At 50.2% G+C, this 19,924-nt stretch overlaps 1 protein-coding gene across 10 annotated transcripts in view; it reads left to right on the top strand.

The window, feature by feature from the left end:
- The window catches only part of PIK3C2B (phosphatidylinositol-4-phosphate 3-kinase catalytic subunit type 2 beta), a 64,675-nt gene that overhangs the window by 37,977 nt on the left and 6,774 nt on the right, over positions 1-19,924 (top strand). For 8 of the 10 annotated variants that reach the window (XR_009052530.1, XM_057726091.1, XM_057726092.1 and 5 more), the window contains 16 exons: positions 637-804; positions 1,358-1,469; positions 2,612-2,754; positions 4,035-4,223; positions 5,596-5,689; positions 5,807-5,901; positions 6,353-6,533; positions 7,331-7,438; positions 8,085-8,177; positions 8,987-9,116; positions 10,343-10,479; positions 16,161-16,330; positions 16,824-16,980; positions 17,423-17,532; positions 18,439-18,640; positions 19,081-19,205. Coding sequence is in view for 8 of the 10 variants with exons in the window: in XM_057726091.1 (XP_057582074.1) it covers positions 637-804; positions 1,358-1,469; positions 2,612-2,754; positions 4,035-4,223; positions 5,596-5,689; positions 5,807-5,901; positions 6,353-6,533; positions 7,331-7,438; positions 8,085-8,177; positions 8,987-9,116; positions 10,343-10,479; positions 16,161-16,330; positions 16,824-16,980; positions 17,423-17,532; positions 18,439-18,640; positions 19,081-19,205 (2,214 nt within the window). In the remaining 2 variants the exon portion in view is untranslated. Of the gene's footprint in view, positions 1-636; positions 805-1,357; positions 1,470-2,611; positions 2,755-4,034; positions 4,224-5,595; positions 5,690-5,806; positions 5,902-6,352; positions 6,534-7,330; positions 7,439-8,084; positions 8,178-8,986; positions 9,117-10,342; positions 10,480-16,160; positions 16,331-16,726; positions 16,981-17,422; positions 17,533-18,438; positions 18,641-19,080; positions 19,206-19,924 lie in introns of those variants that run through there. The other 2 variants (XR_009052531.1, XM_057726098.1) reach the window with 2 other exon arrangements.

The raw sequence follows: 19,924 nt of genomic DNA, 5'->3' as shown, positions 1-19,924 counted from the left end.
AGTTTGCTTTCTCACCACCCAGGGACTTGGAGGAGCCCCTTCTTTTTATCTCTTTGGCTTTGAAAAGGTTTTGGGGTGAGGACAAACTATTCATGCACCATGGGTTAGGAGAAGAAGGGGACGCGAGAGGACAGACAGGTGGGAGGGCTGTGGGGGAGGGTGTACTGAAGGCAGAGCTCATGCTGCGGCTCCCTGGTTGCTCTCAGCAGCAGGACGTGGGGGAGGGTCGGGGATTGTTCAATGGAAAAGGATTGTCAAAAGGAACAGCTTCTTGGTGACTCTCTGCAGAAATCCTAAGACAAGGGAAGGAGTATGGCTCACAGGATGGGGCCCATAGACACCTGAACTCTAGATGGCTCTGGCCAAGTGTGTTCTGTCTGGTCACCGTGGGTAGCCTCAAAATCAGAGGATGTTTGTCTTCCTCTACCAAGAGGCTGCAAAGACACTAGACTGGCTCCTGCAGGCATCGAAGGGAGGTTTTGCCTGAAGTTTGGGATCTGTCCTGGTTCTGCAGGAAGGCTTACCCAGGGAGCACCCTGGGAGGCCGAGCTCTCAGCCTCATCTTGACTTCCTGGGCCACCCGGCCCTGGAAGTCACAGGGGTGGCACTTCCTGATTGGTTTCCTGTCCTCCCTAGGATCTGCTTCCCGGTGCAGGTGAACCGATTGCCTCGGGAGACCCTGCTGTGTGCCACTCTCTATGCTGTGCCCATCCCCCCACCCGGGAGCTCCTCGGAGGCCAATAAGCAGCGGCGGGTGCCCGAAGCCCTGGGCTGGGTCACTGCTCCACTCTTCAACTTCAGGCAGTATGTGGGCCCAGGGCAATGGCTTGGCCTTGGGAGGGTGGAGGGGATAGGGAGAGAGGCCTGGCTTCTGCACGGGCCAGTGCCCGTTGGTGGGTTGGCCAGGTGGGGCTCACTGGCGGAGTCCAGAGGGCCCCGGCCCTGGTGGTGGGGACCAAGGCGCAGGACTATTGGCAGGACAGTTGATGTAATCAAGAGCTACTGGGCAGGATTGGTGGCACAGGCCTGGTGGGAAGGGGCATGGAAATGCATGCTCAGGCAGCAGCATCTGGTCTTGTCATTGGAAGGACCTTAGAGGTCATCTACCTCATGAAGGCATCCCTGCCATGAGATCATCCAGACCAGGGTGTGGTTAGCTTAGGAAGGTTTCCTGGAGAGGGTGGACTTTTATAGGACTTGGAAGAAGGAAAAGGCCATGGTCTGGGGGGAAGAAAGAGAGAGGAGCTGGGCAGTGGCTTCCAGCAGAGAAGGCAGAGTGTTGGATGGGGGAGTAGGAGGAAAACCGTCTCCTTAGCTGCTGGGTTTGTTGGCTCATCCTATCTTCCATCTTCCTTAGAGTCCTGACCTGTGGCCGGAAGCTTCTGGGCTTATGGCCAGCAACGCAGGAAAGCCCCAGTGCCCGTTGGAGTGCACCTAATTTCCATCAGCCAGATAGCGTCATCTTGCAGGTGAGACCCCAGCCTCTCCCTCCCACCCGCCCATCAGGACCATTCCAGAGTCAGCTTCGAGTTTTCCCCTTGAGGTTTGGGCTGGGGCAGTAGGAGTGAGTGCAGAACTTTGCACATCGGATGTTGGGACTGAAGCGACTGGGTGAACACGGTTAGACCCAGAGCGGGAGGGGGAGTTCTGCGGAATCTATGATCCATCTCTTCGAGGTTAACTTATTTCAAGGAGCCTGAAGGCAGGGTCTAAGACCCTTGCCAACCAGGGCTGAGCTCCTCAGAGTTCCTTATATTGAATCCTAATATTACGAATGAGCCATCCCTCTTGGGGCCCGTGGGGAAGCCCTCCTCACAGCCATTCAGTGCTCTAGGGGGATGGACACATTCTCTGTGGAAAGGAGGAGGAGCTGGTCAGGTCCAAGGTCTAATTACTGGTTTCCTGTTCCCCTTTCTTGTGGTCATGAGATGCTTTGATATGGAGTATGGAATATCAAAGTGGATACAGAATGAAAGCTCCAAGAGGCAGGCATTTTTATCTGTCTTATTTACTGCTCTGTGCCCAGGGCCCAGAACAATGCTTGGTACATATTAGGGTTCGATGAACATTTCTTGAATGAAAGAACATGGAACTCCCTTTGAGGACTGGCTTCCTGAGCACTGACATCCATTATAGGAGGATGAACATGGCAGTGCAGACCAAGGGGACCTGGCACTGCAGGCTTTAGTGCTGGCAGAGCCCTCGCCTGGCACGTGGTCCCGCCTTCCATCAGGCAGTAGTTCCATCCAACACCGCACTGAAGGCTCCCCAGCCTCGGTGTGGAGGCTCCCCGTGGCCCAGCCTAATGACACTTCTGTTCAGAGTTCTGGCCTGGGGCCAGTCCCCTCACCTTGATGCATCTCAGCCCAACCTCTTCCTCACTTGACCATTTTTCTTTCTCTCTGTTTCCTTCTCATTTTTTGCTGGAAGTTATAGCTGGAAGGGACTTTAGTGATCACCAAGTCCAGCAAGGTTATTTCACAGACAAAGACTCCGAGGGTAAGGGAGGGAGGTAGGCAGGAACACGGGTGGGTGAAAGAAGACCCAGGTAGGTGGCAGCCCCACCCAGCTGCCTGTTCTCCCTCCTCCCTTCCCTGATGTCATCTCCCAGGTTGACTTTCCCACCTCGGCCTTTGACATCAAGTTTACCAGCCCTGCTGGAGACAAGTTCAGCCCCCGCTATGAGTTTGGCAGCCTCCTGGAGGGAGACCAACACGTGCTTAAAAACATCATGCAGAAGGAGTCCCTGTACTGGTGAGGCCCAGGGCATCCCCCGTGTGTGACTCCGGCCTCCATTAAGTCTCTCAGGTTCTACCTGACCTTCTCTTACCTCCCTGTCCTCCTGCTTTGGGAGTCGAGGTGGGATGGGGTGGGCATTGCTGCCTAGGCAGGCAGTGGTAGAGAGGGCTCTGCAGCCCCCGGACTTTATGAGCTGACCTTAGGCAAAGCGGAAAGCTCAGAGTCAGGATATTAGATCTGGGAACACCCATCTCCACAGTGGGGACTTGGCCCAGAATCAGCTTGCCAGGAGGACCAGAGCTTTGCCCCACCCCCAGATAAGCTATCTACTGTTTGCTGTCCGTTGGGGCAGCTGGCCGCTGCGCTTACTTTCCACCCTGCGCCCACCTCCTGCCCCTTCCACACCCACAGCCTTTACATTTCTCTGGCCCCATCACTTTCCAAAAAGGATCAGGTGTCAAGGCGAGCTGGCAGCTGGCAGGGGTAAGCGAGTCCAAGCTGATCTCATCCTTGGGGCTGCTTCTCTCACCAGGATTGAAGAGGCTGGAGGAGCTGGTGGGATCTGGGCTTCTCCCTGTCCTGCCGTCTCTTATACCTCTGTGGCTCCTGCATGGCCCTTGCATGCGGCGGTTGGGGGAAATGAGAGAGACGGGACATCTCTCCCTCATGTCCCACCCAGGGCAGCCAGAATCGCTGAGTGACTGCAGGCCTCCCCTGCCCCCACTCCTCTGCTGACCCCGTGTTTCGTTCGTCCCTCAGCTCCCTTCTCCCATTAGACACCTGATCTCAGGCAAGGCCCCATTAGCTGCAGGTCCTGTAAAACCTTCAGCTGGCCCCAGGAAGCCCCAGGAGGCCTCTGGGCAGCCCAGACCCTGCCATGGGGACCACTGCCCTCTGGTGGCTTTATTTGGGAGTGATGCCCTAAAGACATGGTCAAATTCGGGTAGCAAATTCAGTGCCCTTGCCCCCTGCATTCTGCCTTGATGTGAGATGTCCCTGAGTCAGGATCAAAGATGCAATTTGGACCTTGGCTCCCAAAGTTTGCTTCACACATTGCCGTCACTTAGGGATATTTTAAAATACCGATGCTACCTTCCCCAGACATTCTGACTTAGTTGGTTTTGGACGTAGCCCGGACAAGAGGCGTTTACAAAGCTCCTCAGGTGATTCTGATGTGCAGCAACGTTTGGGAACTACTGAATTGAAGTGTGTCACGTTCTCTTGGAGCGTAAGTACCTGACCCTCTGGCTGACTCTGCTCTCTCTCTCCCCTCCCCCTTCCACTTCCACCCCCAGGCTCACTGATGCTGACAAAAAGCGCCTGTGGGAGAAGCGCTATTATTGCCACTCGGAGGTGAGCTCACTCCCCCTGGTGCTCGCGAGTGCCCCCAGCTGGGAGTGGGCTTGCCTGCCCGACGTCTATGCTCTCCTGAAGCAGTGGACCCACATGAACCACCAGGATGCCCTGGGGCTCCTGCATGCCACGTGAGTTGTAACCCCCACATTTCCTGACCACGTGTCCTTCTGGAAGCCAGGGCTTGGCACTGCCCATCGCAGACCTGAGCCAGCCCTGGGGAGAATGGTCAAGTGGGCATGGAAATTCAGGGCTCTTCCATTTCTCCTTTCTCTTTATTTTATTCCACCCTTCCCCCCGCATGTTACGTTATGAACATTTTTCAAACATACCACAAAACTGAAAATTTAATAGTAACATCCATATTCCCACCACCTAGATTCTAACCGTTAGCATCTGTTATACTTGCTTTGTTGAGTCTATACTGTCCAGCAATACATCTTGTTTTTTTATGCATTTGGAAGTAAATTGAGACATCATAACTCCTTCCTAAATACTTTAGTAAACATATCATTAACTAGAGCTCGATGTTTGTTTACATTTTTTTCTTTTGAGACAAAATTTATGTATAAGTAAATGCCCAGGCCTTACCTGTACGTTTGCTGAGATTTGACATATGCACCCACCTGTGTAACCCAAACCTTATCACTTAGTTCTTTCTTTTTTTCTTCTTTACATTTTTTTTTTTAAATTGGAGTATAATTGCTTTACAGTGTTGTAAACTTTCTGCTGTACTATGAAGTGAGTCAGCTATACGTATACATATATCCTTTCCCTCTTGGACCTCCCCACCCCCCATCTCACCCATCACAGAGCACTGAGCAGGTTCCCACTAGCTATCTGTTTTACACATGGTCGCCTTATCACTTAGTTCTACTCTTACAGTCCTCTCTTCCTTCTTTCCTCTGGAGACACAGGCTCCCAGGCTCCCCTAGGTGGTACCCAATGTTCTTGGCTTATTTTCTACCACTCTTAGTAATTAAAATGTACCTGATCCATGTATTTTGCCTTCAGGACTTTTTGAGGCAAAGGTTTTGCTAATCTCTGGTAAACTAATTCTGGCTAGGTGTACTGGCTTATATATAATTTCATGATCTCTGTTATTCTCCTGACAAGCTTTGCATTAAAGGATGGTATCAAGAAACGATAATGCTTTGACCCTCACGAGGGCTCTTTGATGATGGGACTTTCTGGCACAGTGGGGGTCAAGGAAGAGATCTTTGGGAGTGAGGTTGAGGACTTTGTCCCATTTTCTTTAACTCACACAGGGAATGAGAGTGGCTTCCATGGCTCAAGGCTGACTCTGACCGTGGGCCAGGGCCATTCTCAAGGGTTGCAATCCAGAAAAGGTACTTAGGACTCTTCTGGTGGCTTCGGCAGATTCTGGGAGTCAGTGCCTTTTCTGCACCCATGCCTCTGAGGCCTGGGTGTGAGGCTGCTTGCTCTCTCCCGTGCCTCAGACCCTGTGGCTGGATGGTCAGGGTCCTGGGCTCTGTTCTGCAGGTTCCCAGACCAGGAGGTGCGTCGTATGGCTGTCCAGTGGATCGGCTCCCTCTCCGATGCCGAGCTGCTCGATTACCTGCCCCAGCTCGTGCAGGTGGGTGGGCCGGCCTTCCCTCCAGTTCTCGTGGTCCCACCCCCAGGACCCCAAGACAGAGGATAGCGGTTCATAGAGATTACAGGCAATCAACAGAGTTCCCTGTCTCCTACACAGGCCTTAAAGTATGAGTGCTACCTGGACAGCCCCTTGGTGCGCTTCCTCCTGAAACGAGCTGTCTCCGACTTGAGAGTGACTCACTATTTCTTCTGGTAAAACTGTGTGCAGAGAGGGAAGAGGTAGACATGTCTCCACTTAGGAGTATTTTCCTCTAAGCCTGCAAGGGTGGGGAGTTGAGCCATCTGGGTTGCAGTATGTTGCTGACTTAGCAGGTGGCCTTGGGCCAGCACCCTTTCCTCAGGGGGTCTCAGCCCACCCCCACGGAAGCACCGTGGGGATCATCCCTGGCCCTCCCCTCCACCCACGCGCAGCAGAAATGTGAGGGAGAACCCAGATGCAGAAGGGCTTTGAGCTCTACTTAAAGACGGCGTGGGCCGACTGAGATATGGATGAGTACCTCTGTATAAGTTTTGCACCCAGCGTGTTTTCCTTCCCAAGTTTGGGGTGTGTTTTCCAGGGAGTTGGAGCTGGGTCTGACCACTCCTACCCCACTTGCCTGTGATCCCTTGAGTGTTCTGATTTCCCCTCCCCTTTGCCTTGTAGGTTGCTGAAAGACAGCCTCAAGGACTCTCAGTTCAGCATCCGCTACCAGTATCTGCTGGCGGCCTTGTTGTGTTGCTGTGGCAAGGGGCTGAGAGAGGAGTTTAACCGCCAGTGCTGGCTTGTCAATACCTTGGCTAAGCTGGCCCAGCAGGTCCGGGAGGCTGCTCCGTCTGCAAGGCAGGTGAGTAGGTTGGGGCTGCCTCTACCCGTTTCCGATTCTGGGCCTCTACAGCCAGTCATTAACTTCTTAGGCATCCTGACCAGCAGGATGGCACTTGACCGTCTCTGGTGAGGGGCTGGAAAGAGGTGACTCTAACCTACAGGCTGCAAACTGACAGTCTGCAAGCTGGATACACCCATGGATGTGTTCTCTTTGGCTTGCTAAATATTAAAATTTTTATTGAGCTGTGTGCCTTAACGGTTAAGCCCAATCGTGTAAGTTATTCACTGCACAAGAGCACCCAGCCAGCGGGGGCAAGTGAGGGCTAAAATTCAGTCCTACTTTGTTCACTGTGCTGTGAGCCACAGCTCAGGGCTGCTGCCACCCAGAGAGGGCACGTTTATCTGTTTGTACAAAGGGGCTGTGTTAAATTAGTCCAGTGTCAGTGATACTGGCTGCTAACATTTAAAAATTGGGAGATTGTAATGTCTAGATTATTGGCTTTTTTTTGGCAACAGCCCAAGTGGCAACTCCTCCTTGACCTGCAGCCCACCCTCTCAGTTCACCGTGGCTTGCTCTAAGCTGTTCTCTCCTCCACCCAGTCTCTGCAGGTGTGTGGGCTGTGGCCCATGCTCTGGCCCCGGCTGGGGTGTGGGGGGGGTGGTTTTCCTTCTCCATGGTCTCCAGCACGTTGTCCACACCTCTTGGGTGACTGTTTCCATACCAACCACTACTGGGTACCCACCCCTGGGAGGGGCCTGACTCGGAGTGGAGCTTATGGGCCCCTCACCTCACCCCTGCTCTCCTTTCCCCACCAGGGGATTCTCCGCGTGGGCCTGGAGGAGGTGGGGCAGTTTTTTGCCCTCAACGGCTCCTGCCGCCTGCCTCTTAGCCCCAGCCTGCTCGTTAAGGGCATCGTGCCCAGGGTGAGTGACTGGTGGGTTTGGGCTCTTGGGGCAGGGGGGAGGGGAGGCTTAGTGGAAGCAAGGTCCTCACTGACCTGGTTATTGAGAGAGAGGAGGAGGAAAGGCACCTGTGAGGCCTCTTCCCAACCCCAATGTGTATGGACTTTCACCTGACAGCTGTGCAGGGTGGAGGAATTGGTCTGGGGGCTGGGTACGCGTCTCTCTTGATGACGTTGGGGTTGAAGTCCAGGCTGGTGATGCTACTATCTGTCATTTATCAAGCACTCTGTGCCTGGCACTGTTCCAAGTGCTTTCCTTTGGTCATCACATTTCATCCTCACAACTCTCATGAAGTCGGTACTGTTGTGAGCCCCATTTTACAGAGGAGTAAACTGAGTTATAGGTGGGACACACGACTTGCCAGAAGTCACACAACGAGTAAGTTGTGTGTGGAATGAACTGAAGGGATGACAGATCAGGTGCAGGAGCTGAAGTCATAACAAACTGAACCAGGATGATGGCAGTAGGGAGGGAGGGGAGGAATGTGGGCCCTGCAGAAATCTGGAAGAAACGATGAGCAGCAGCCGGGGGGAGCGTTGGAGAGGCCATTTTCCTTCCTGGGCCTGGACCAGCCTGAGCCCCGTCCCTCCCCTCTCTGCTGTGGCAGGACTGTTCCTACTTCAACTCCAATGCGGTCCCCCTCAAGCTCTCCTTCCAAAATGTGGATCCACTGGGTGAGACCATCCGTGTCATCTTCAAGGTGAGGACACTTCTCTCAGGCCTGGTGGGACGTGGGTGGTGGAGAGGAGGAGAGGCAGGAATCCAAGGGGGCAGAAGCAGCCTCAGGGCCGTTGTCTTCCCGCTGGACCGTATTCATGCTGCCACTGTAGTGCACAAAAGACTATCAGGTGAAAAAAAAAAAGATGAATTGTGTGTGGCCCCAGAGTGTTGGGATGTGTGGGGAGGCAACTGACAGCTCAGTGTCAGAAGCGCTTTCTAGAGGGCAGAGCTACCCCAGCAGTGGAATGGGTAAGGTGCTGACCTGCCTGTCCGTGGGGTATTTAAGCTGAATGACTATAGCAGACCTGCTGAAGAGGAGATTCACGTATCAGGTGCAGGCTGGACTTAGAGGCATCTTCAGGTCCCTCTAACAGGTACATTCATGATTCTGAGGAACAAATGATGGTCTCAGGGCGTTCAATCCAGTGGGGGAAATGAAGGCATTTGCGTGACTTAGTAACATATATTTGTTGTCTGTCAGTTCCACATCCAAGGTGTAAACATTCAGGTTTTAAGGCTTTGATGGCCAGGAGGGCTACATGAAGAGGACCCTGACTTCAATTAAGATGGGGATGGGGGGTTGGGGGAGGAGCTGGAACACCGCGTGAGCACCATGTGGCTGCTGGCCCGTCTCTGGTGCTGGGCCTGGTGTGAGCTGGGCGCGCAGGGCCGAGCGTGAGCGGGGAGCACTGGGCAGTGCCCGGCCACTGTCGTTTGGGCCAAGATCGCCCTCCCGGGAGAACTGGGGGCCGGGGGAGGTGGTTCTGGTCACTGTCCTCCCTCATCCAGTGCGGGGACGACCTTCGCCAGGACATGCTGACCCTGCAGATGATTCGCATCATGAGCAAGATCTGGGTCCAGGAGGGGCTGGACATGCGCATGGTCATCTTCCGCTGCTTCTCCACTGGCCGGGGGAGAGGTCAGTCGGGAGTGGGAGGGGGGCGATGACTGGGCAGCCGGTGTGGGGGGCATCCTTGCTTACTGCCCCTCTGCCGTTCCCTAGCATGAACTGGGTGCTTCTCCAGAAAAGTGAAAAGGGCAAGATTATCCCATTAGAAGCTGTGGAATGGCATAAAAAAACAAGGCAGGGGAGAGAGACTGTTACAAAGCAGACTCGGAGACGTAACAACCGAGCATACTGTGTAGACTTTGGATCCCAATTCCAACAAACCAACTGTAAAAAGATATCTTTTGAGACAATTGAGGGAAATTTGTATGTAGACTGGGTTAGATCAGATCAAAGAATGATTGTTAGATTTTTGGATGTGATGATGGCTTGTTAGTTATGCCCTTGTTAGTGATACTCGAAACACGAGTGAAATGACTTGTACGGGATTTACTTAAAAATACTGCAGCCAGGGATGGGGCAGGGGGAGCGTGGAGGGGAGGAGGGGGAAGCAGGGCTGGGTGAGTGAAATAGATGAAACAAGATTAGCAAAGTGTTGATTTTTTTTTTAGTGGATATTTAGAACAGAGAGTAGAGAGCTTTTTTTTAAATTATTTATTTTATTTATTGGCTGCGTCGGGTCTTCGTTGCTGCACACGGGCTTTCTCTAGTTGCTGCGAGCGGGGGCTACTCTTCATTGTGGTGCACAGGCTCCTCATTGCCATGGCTTCTCTTGTTGTGGACCACGGGCTTTAGGCACGTGGGCTTCAATAGTTGCGGCACATGGGCTCAGTAGTTGTGGCTCACAGGCTCTAGAGCACAGGCTCAATAGTTGTGGCACACGGGCTTAGTTGCTCCTTGACATGTGGAATCTTCCCAGAGTAGGGCTCGAACCCGTGTCCCCTGCATTGGCAGGCGGATTCTTTACCACTGCGCCACCTAGGAAGTCCCTGTTGATGATTTTTGAAACTGGGTGACGGTAATGTGTGTTTGTGATACCATTTCTTTATTCTTATATGTATTTGAAAATCCCATAGTAAAAGTTAAAACAAGAAAGGACCATGGCTATGAGCTGGGGAGACCAAAGAGTCACAAGTGTGGAATGTGAAACCAGAGGAACGATCTTTCCCCTTCTTATCAGACTTTGTCCAAATGTCCAAGCGCTTAATTTACAGGGGCGCATCCAGCAAAGCTCTTGTGGTTCTCTCCTGACAGACACCTCTCTGCTCTGGAGAGTGACTCGATGTCTCCCCTCACAGGGATGGTCGAGGTGATCCCCAACTCCGAGACCCTGCGCAAGATCCAGGTGGAGCACGGGGTGACCGGCTCCTTCAAGGACCGGCCCCTCGCTGACTGGCTGCAGAAGCACAACCCTGGGGAGGACGAATACGAGAAGGTAGGATTGAAGGGTGGGCTGAGGCTGGGGTGGGATGTTCACGGCCCTGGCACATTGCTGTGTGCCCACAAGGCCTGCACATGCACAGAGAAGACCGCTCAGCTGCGTCAGGAGGAAAGAAACACTCTTGGTTGACTGGTGCCTCCAGATGTCTAGGGGTGGGTCAAATGACTGTTGTAAGCTGACCAAGAACATCCTCTGGTATCCAACTGGGAAGCCTTGGCTGAGTTCCTCCGGCAGATTGAGTTTGGAGGAGGGGATCCTGTTCAGGTCCTCCTTTGCCTTCCGAGGAGTCCAGTGGTGCTTTGCAGGACAAGAGTTGGAGAGATCATTTTATCCAACTGCTCTTTTCATAGATGTGAATTAAGTTTCACTCGGTTGTTCCCAATTATGGAGCTGGTTTGTGGCAAGCTTGTAACTGGAAGCCAGGATTGAGGTTAGATATGAGACAGAGATGATAGAAAAGGTAGCTGACCTTCCTCTGGCGGCACTTTACTGGGTGGTAGGGCCTTGCTGACCTCTGTATTCTGTGGCTGGTCCACAGCTTCACAGCTCTTGCCTCTGGGTTGATTAAGTTTAGGGGAGAGAATGAATCATAATAACGAAGCTCGTAGGAGAATGACCATAAACCATGGCATCCATGTACTCACCGATATTGATCAGTGTCTTTCATCCCCGAGGGAGCACCTACGTGGGCTGCCAAATTATAATCAGAATGTTGTTTGGTGAACATGTAACTGGGTGATCTTCTGAGGCCTTAAATGTTTGCATTCCTCAGGGTTTAATTCCTGGCCTGCTGTGCTCTCATCATCTTATTACTTTACCACCCACTTGCTGGTGACTTCTAAAGCCCTTGCCCCTTCCCCCTCTCACCGCCCGGTTGCTGGACCTCTCCGCTTGTGTTTCACCTGTACGTCACACTCCCAGTATAGGCACAACCGAGCTTTCCGTCTCTCCTTGTCCTCTTGAAACCTGCTTTTTGTGTTTCCTGAATGGTATGACTCTCTCTCTGCAGTCCCCCAAGACAGAGCCATGAGTCTTCTTTTTGGCACACGGGCTTAGTTGCTCCGTGGCATGTGGGATCTTCCTGGAGCAGGGATCGAACCCATGTCCTCTGCATTGGCAGGTGGATTCTTAACCACTGCGCCACCTAGGAAGCCCGCCATGAGTCTTCTTGATGCTTCCTTCTGCCTCTCCTCTGCCTTACCGAGCCCTGTTGATTCCGTTCCCCAGGTGTCTCTTGAATCTGTCCTCTTCTTACCATTTCTTTCAGCCATTTGCTGTCTGTCCCCTGAACCACTGGAATGCCTCTCCTCCTTCCATTACCATCCTCTGCTTGATTTTAAGAATCTTTTGAAATAAAGTGCAAACTGCTTATGTCACTCTTTTGCTCTCAATTCTTCAAAGGCTCCCTGTGTCCTAAAAGATGAGTCCGTCATCCACGGCATTGCTGCAAAGCCTTTTGTAATCCAGCCCCACCTACCCCTGTGGTCTCATCCACTGCACCTCCCCATCTTATGATAATTTATGCTGTAGTTTAGGGAGAGCTACTTGCATTTCCTCAGTACTTTTAGACGATAGTATTCCCTTTGCCTGGAAAGCCCTTTCTTCCCTTCCCCATCCCTCAAAACCTATCCCTCTATGTTGTAAATGTCAAAGGTCCTCTACCCTTGGAAAGGAGTGATATTGTTTCCTCCCTCCCTCAGCCCCATATACTATTTATATTAACATGTATTTTCCAGGTATTAAACAGCCACTGTGCAGAGGCACTGTGCTTAGTGCTTTAATGATGATTACTCCTTGCCAATGTAATAAAGTCATAATAAATATTACAGAAGTTTGTACAAGAATGCACACAGAGAGAAACTCAGTGTCTCAGTGTTTAATATCAGTCTTTCAAAGATAGCTCTCAGCTTTTCTAGTCTTTCTACTAGAATGATGCTGGTAGTTTTTTATAGTGCCTTCCAGGAGGAAAGAACTGGAGGTATTTGTCTCTTGGCCACCTACTCAGCAAACAGAGTACCGCCATCCTACAAGTGAAACCCTTTAAATCAGGAGAGCTCTCTTTATGCAGTGAGACTTCCTGCCAGTAAATAGCGAACACCCTGCATAACTTAGGTGAGGAGACTTTAGTTATTTATCCTGTGATAGAGCACAGGCATGCAGCTGCTTTGTAAGTCAAAATAGGACGCAGTCCAGGTAGAAAGAATATCTGTGACAGGAAAACAAGTTGATGGAGATGGTCAAGACTGGGAGTTGATGGGTAATACTTACTGAGTGGTGGCTTTTCAATGATGTGTCTCCCTATCATAGAAATCATCAGTTTCTTCCAGAAGGTACCTTCTGTGATTTCTTTGCAAACTTTCTATTCTTAACTTCCTAGGGATTAATCATCTGGTTTAACTTAACAAGTAGCTGGGGGATTTCTATGTGTAGCTGGTTTTGAAGTAGGCCTGTGGAGCAGCCAGGAGGCTGCTGGGAGATAAGATCCCTGGACCCTGGGAAAGTGAGAGTTCTAAGCTCTGAGTGAATGGTGGTGCCTGTAGGGGCTCAATGGGGGAGGAGTCAGTGTGGGCTGGGAAGGTCTGGGAAAGGTGTGGAACTCAAGGAAGGTCCTTGAAGGCTGGGTGGAAATTTGCAGAGGGAGGTAGGAAGGGCATGTGTTCTGTATCTGGGACGCTTTCTCTCATGCCCAGCTTTGTCCATTCCTACTTGGCTATGACAACTGTTGCCTCTGCTGATGAGTCTTTCTTGAGTTCTTGGGAATTCTGTAAACCTCACAAAGAGGATTTAGAGGATGAAAGGTGTCCATTCGCTAATTCCATACTTTTTTTTTTTTTAATTTTAAAGTCTATTTTATCTGATATGAGTATCGCTACTCCAGCTTTCTTTTGGTTTCCATTTGCATGGAATATCTTTTTCCATCCCCTCACTTTCCGTCTGTATGTGTCCCTAGGTCTGAAGTGGGTCTCTTGTAGACAGCATATAGATGGGTCTTGTTTTTGTATCCATTTAGCCAGTCTATGTCTTCTGGTTGGTGCATTTAGTCCATTTACATTCAAGGTAATTACTGATATGTATGTTCCTATTACCATTTTCTTAATTGTTTTGTTTTTGTTTCTGTAGGTCCTTTTCTTCTGTTTCCCACTTAGATAAGTTCCTTTAGCATTTGTTGTAGGGCTGGTTTGGTGGTGCTGAATTCTCTTAGCTGTTGCTTGTCTATAAAAGCTTTTGATTTCTCCGTCGAATCTGAATGAGATCCTTGCTGGATAGAGTATTCTTGGTTGTAGGTTCTTCCCTTTCGTCACTTTAAATATATCATGCCACTCCCCTCTGGCTTGCAGAATTTATGCTGAGAAATCAGCTGTTAACCTTGTGGGAGTTCCCTCGTATGTGATTTGTCATTTTTCCCTTGTTGCTTTTAATAACTTTTCTCTGTCTTTAATTTTTGTCAGTTTGACTACTATATGTCTTGGTGTGTTTTTCCTTGGGTTTACCCTGCCGGGGACTCTCTGTGCTTCCTGCACTTGGGTAGCTATTTCCTTTCCCATGTTAGGGAAGTTTTCAACTATAATCTCTCCCAGTATTTTCTCAGGTCCTTTCTCTCCCTGGTCTCCTTCTGGGACCCCTATAATGCGAATGTTGGTGCATTTAACGTTGTCCCAGAGGTCTCTTAGGCTGTCTTCAGTTCTTTTCATTCTTTTTTCTTTATTCTTTTCCACATCAGTTATTATCACCATTCTGTCTTCCAGGTCACTTATTCGCCCTTCTGCCTCAGTTAATCTGCTATTGGTTCCTTCTAGTGTATTTTTCATTTCAGTTATTGTGTTGCAGATCTCTGTTTGTTTGTTCTTTAATTCTTCTAGGTCTTTGGTAAACTTTTCTTGCAACTTTTTGATATTTGCATCCAATCTTTTTTCAAAGTCCTGGATCATCTTCACCATCATTATTCTGAATTCTTTTTCTGGAGGAATGCCTATCTCCTCTTCATTTAGTTGTTTTTCTGGTGTTTTATCTTGTCCCTTCATCCGGTACAAAGTCTTTTGCCTTTTCATTTTCTCTGTCTTTCTGTGGCTGTGATTTTCAATTCCACAAGATGAAATACTGCTGATACTGCTTGATTCTGCTGTCTGCCCTCTTGTGGAGGAAGCTGTCTAAGAGGCTCGTGGGTGCTTCCTGATGGGAGGGACTGATGGTGGGTTGGGCTGGGTGGGTGGAGCTCAGTAAAACTTTAATCCAACTTGGTGGGTGGAGCTCAGTGACACTTTAATCTGCTTGTCTGCCAATGGGTGGGGCTGTGTTCCCACCCTGGTGGTCGTTTGGCCTGAGGCGACCCAGCACTGAAGCTTACAGGCTCTTTGGTGGAGCTAATGGTGGACTCTGGAAGGGCTCACGCCAATGAGCACTTCTCAGAACCCCTGCTGCCAGTGCACCTGTCTCCTCGGTGAGCCACAGCTGCCCCCCACCTCTGCAGGCAACCCTCCAACACCAGCAGGTAGGTCTGATTCAGTCTCCTATGGGGTCACTGCTCCTTCCCCCTGGGTCCTGGTGAGCACACTTTTTTGTGTGTCCTCCAAGAGTGGAGTCTCCGTTTCTCCCAGTCCTGTGGAGGTCCTATAATCAAATCCCACTGGCTTTCAAAGTCTGATTCTCTGGGGATTCCTCCTCCCGTTGCTGGACCCCCAGGTTAGGAAGCGTGACGTGGGGCTCAGAACCCTCAGGACTTCTGCAGTGTAACTGTTCTCCAGCTTGTGAGTCACCCACCCAGCATTTATAGGATTTGATTGTAACGTGATTGTGCCCCTCCTACCATCTCATTGCGGCCTCTCCTTTGTCTCTGAATGTGGGGTGGTTTTTTTTGGTGAGTTCCAGTGTCTTTCTGTCAATGGCTGTTCAGCAGTTAGTTGAATTCCAGTGCTCTTGCAAGAGAGAGTGAGCGCACATCCTCCTACTCCGCCATCTTGATTCCTTCTCCCATACATTTTTACTGGAAAGACAGATAAGGGGGCAGATGTTGACCAGATAAAATAAGGTAGATCCAACCCCTTACTCCCTCCCCTCCTGCTTTAAACTCAGAAATAGTTCTAACACATTTTACCAACTAGAGATGTCTGATTTTCAAGTGTAAAACACCCCCTAGAAATGTTAAGCTGCCTCGCCTCTTCCTTGGAGTGAAGTGACTTTAATTAGATTAGCATTTATCTGTTACCAAGAACACTGGAAGTGGGAGTTGTATTGAGGGATGGGAGAAGGACAGAAGAATTCTGAGCAGGGTCAGGAAGGGACCCTTAAGTCAGCTGTCTCAGTCAACTGTGCTTGAGTTAAGATCACTACAACCAGTTGGGAAAGTTGTAAACATCAGAATTCCTTGATTCTGGGCTGGTCAAGTCTGGGCTCCTGGATCAGTTCACTGTCTTTCCAACCAATTTCTTGAGGAGAAAGAAAAGTGCAGAAGGTGGTGAATTACAGATAATGTGGTGGAGATACATATCCTTCCATCTACTTTTGCCCCATAAGATACAAGAGAAGATTCTGTGTGCATGAGTGTGTATGTTCATATGTGATGAAGGCTGAGAGCTGTTTGGACTCATGAGAGAGGGGCAGGGCTGGCTGAATTCAGTCCAGCTGTGCCCCTACACCAGCTTTATGTCCTCTCCTCCCCTCTGCCTTCCTTCTCCCAGGCTGTAGAGAACTTCATCTATTCCTGTGCTGGCTGCTGTGTGGCCACATACGTCTTGGGCATCTGTGACCGACATAATGACAACATCATGCTGAAGACGACTGGCCACATGTTCCACATAGATTTTGGCCGCTTCCTGGGCCACGCCCAGATGTTCGGCAACATCAAACGGTAAGTGGTCTCCTGAAGCCAGGCTGTGCGTGTAGGCCAGGGAGATCAGCAGAAATGGTTCAGAGCTGGAACACAAGCCCATGATGGGAGTGACTGCACTGCAGAGTGTGGTCCCTGGGCTGAGCAGCTTTGGAGAAGACAGAGAAAGAGGTCAAGTCCTTGCAGGGCCTGGTAGAAGAGGGCAGGCACCAGCTGTTCTCCCTCCCTGCTGAGGACTGAGCAAAGGGAAATGAGCCTAAACCACAGCAAAAGGGAATACAACTATATATCCAGGGAAATATCACTAGCTCACAGGCAAGGAACCAATGAAGGATGTGTCTGGGGGGTCTTTTAAGATTAAGGTAGGAAAAGAAAAATGAAAATGTTAGAGGACCCCGTCTATCCATTTTCACACAGGTGTTGAGGGATGAGGAGAACCATCCCCTGACGCAGCCCACAAAGGGGGCTTCCTCCTTCATGTTGACCTTCTACCTGTATGTTCCCCTTGGCCCAGGGACCGTGCCCCCTTTGTCTTCACCTCGGACATGGCGTATGTCATCAACGGGGGTGACAAGCCTTCCAGCCGCTTCCATGATTTTGTTGACCTTTGCTGCCAAGCCTACAACCTCATTCGCAAGCACACCCACCTCTTCCTCAACCTTCTGGGCCTGGTGAGGAGCTCCATCCCTTTCTGAACCCCTCCTTCTTGTCATCTGGCACCATCTTTAAGACTCCCTTGTCTTGCTTCAAAGGATTTCTGGAGATCTACTTCTCTGAGCCCTAGATAAAGGCAGGGCCCAGACCACCTGGGGACAATGGTGTCTGTAGGTATCTGACAGTGCTCCAGCCCCCCCAGTTCCTGTGGCCTGCCAGCCACTGCCCACAGCATCTGTCTGCCACCCTCTAGAAGGGTTAGGGAGCCTAGCTATAGAAAATCTTAATTGGGAGATTGGGATACCAAATTGTACACTCTAAGTATATGCAGTTTATTATTAAAAAAAAAAAGAAAGAAATAAAATTTAAAAACAAAGAAAATCTTGCCTCATGGTGAGGAAGAAGCAAGAATTCCTGGTTGTTACAGGCACCCTCTCTTCTTCTTTGCTTTTCTTCTAGATGTTGTCCTGTGGAATCCCTGAGCTCTCAGACCTGGAAGACCTCAAGTACGTGTATGATGCTCTGAGGCCTCAGGACACAGAGGCCAATGCCACTACCTACTTCACCAGGTAAAACCCTCCATACAGAACAGTGCTGCCCACTCTGGGTATTTAATTTCCAGGCTGCCTGATTGGGAGGAGTGGGGCTAGGGAAGTGGGAGGGGCTTAGCTCTGGTGGCAGAGTTTATCGTTGACAGCATGGGTCAGTTGTCCCAGCTTTGCCTTTGAGTTGGGTACATCATTTTAATTCTCTCAGACACAGTCTCCCGTCTGCACTTTGGTGCTAACCTTTATAGAGAGGTATTGCAGTCCCCTACTTGCATTCTCACCGTGTCTCGGTCAAGGACTTTGTCTACGGGGCAGTGCATAATAGGGATTTTGTAACAGTTTTTAGCTCTCTGAATCAGAACCTTCCTCCTTGTCAAAACATGGAATTCCGTGGTTCCATTTTCCCATATTTGATGTTTTTAGACACCCTGTGTGTGAAAGCAGGGAAGTGTCTATGTGCTAATGTCTACAGTCTTGTCCATTTTATTATGCACCCTTTTTGGAACTTAGCGAGCGAGATTGTTGGGTCTAATACAGTACCTTTCTTTTTGAACTAAAATCTCTGGATTGAGCTTTGTTTGGTGAGGTTCCATTGTACGGACCCATGAAACTCAGTTTGACAACAGTATTTAGACATTTATATGGTGACCCCACGGTGGCGTCCCTAATTCCTTCCTACCTTGGTTTAACTGTCTTTGGCTCAGGTGGGCAGTGAGGGGAGATAAGACCCCAGGGTTCATAGGAATAAACTGTATGCAGATCGTTGTGTGCAGTCATGCACTCTGTGAGGGTATCACACAGGGAAAATGAGCTGAGCTGGGCTGAGTGTTAGTCTCAGGTGTCAGGGGATATTTCTTGAGGTAGCTCTGCCCAGGCCGTGGGGACTTGGGTCTGTGGTCATATCCTTTTCTTCTGATCCTCCTGCAGGTTGATTGAGTCCAGCCTCGGCAGTGTAGCCACAAAGCTTAATTTTTTCATTCATAACCTGGCTCAGATGAAGTTCACAGCCTCAGACGACCGGCTGACCCTTTCCTTTGCTCCCCGAACACACACTCTCAAGAGCTCTGGCCGCATCAGCGATGTGTTTCTCTGCCGCCATGAGAAGATCTTCCACCCCAGCAAGGGCTATGTAAGTGTTTTCTTCCATCTGACCCTCTCTTGCTCCGCAGCGCACCCGCTTATTGGGGTTCTGACTGTCTCTTCCCTTCCACACTGTGGGCGCTAGAGTTGACTGAGCACCCTGTGCTGGGGGCAGTGGCAGACCCCTTCCCCTGCACAAGTGGCCTACCTACAGTCAGGGAGCTGAGCTGGGTGGTTGTTCCCTCTGCGTCAAGGGTCTTGTGAAACAGGATTCTTGCGAATCTTTGCTTTCGTTTTCCTGCATATGTATGTTATCTTCGTCTCCATTAGAGACATTTTTATCCTCCTCCGTCTGGAAAGCGTAACTCCTCCAACACACACACACACACACACACACACACACACACACATTTCTGTCCCGTCACCTACCCCCCTCATTGGGTGCAGAGGGTTTGGCAGGGAGTATTCGCTAAGATTTGGACTTTGCAGATTTATGTGGTAAAGGTGATGCGAGAGAATGCTCACGAGGCCACTTACATCCAGCGGACGTTTGAGGAGTTCCAGGAGTTACACAATAAGCTGCGGCTGCTCTTCCCTTCTTCCCTCTTGCCCAGGTAGCTGCTCCCTTTACTCTCTGCACTGAGGGATACTGGGGAGGGAGAGCGGATGGGGGCTGGATAGGACTGCAGGAGTGAGAAACTGCGCTTTGGAGTAAAGACCTCTGTCCTTGGTTTCCTTGTCCCGGCAAGGAGTTTGATGGCAAGTGCTCCCTCTGCTGGCCATGCTCTTCTGAGGCTCTCAAGAGGTCTTCCTCCCACCATGAAAATAAGCTTGGGTCCACCTGCCGGGAGAGCAAACTGGGTCTAAAGACAGGGGATTGACTGAATCTGAACATGTTTTGTAGTTTCTCTATTTTTCAAATAGATAAACAAAATGTGGTGTATATACAAAATGGAATATTATTATAGTATATATTCCACTTATGTGAAATACTTAGAGTAGTCACATTCATAGAAACAGAAAGTAGAGTGGTGGTTGCCAGGGGGAGGGAGCAAATGGGGAGTTATTTAATGGGTATAGAGTTCCAGTTTTGCAAAATGAAAAGAGTTCTGGAGACGGATGGTGGTGATGGTTGCACAACCGTGTGAGTACTTAATTCTGAACTGTACACTTAAAAATGGTTAAGACGGGGGACTTCCCTGGTGGTCTAGTAGTTAAGACTTCACCTTCCAATGCAGGGAGTGTGGGTTGGATCCCTGGCCCAGTAGCTAAGATCCCACATGCCTCGCGGCCAAAAAACAAAACAAAGCAAAACGTAAAACAGGAGCGATAT

This window comes from Hippopotamus amphibius, chromosome 3, assembly GCF_030028045.1.
Source record: "Hippopotamus amphibius kiboko isolate mHipAmp2 chromosome 3, mHipAmp2.hap2, whole genome shotgun sequence".
NCBI classification, from domain to species: Eukaryota; Metazoa; Chordata; class Mammalia; order Artiodactyla; family Hippopotamidae; genus Hippopotamus; species Hippopotamus amphibius.
This window is presented reverse-complemented; position numbering and strand designations above follow the sequence as displayed.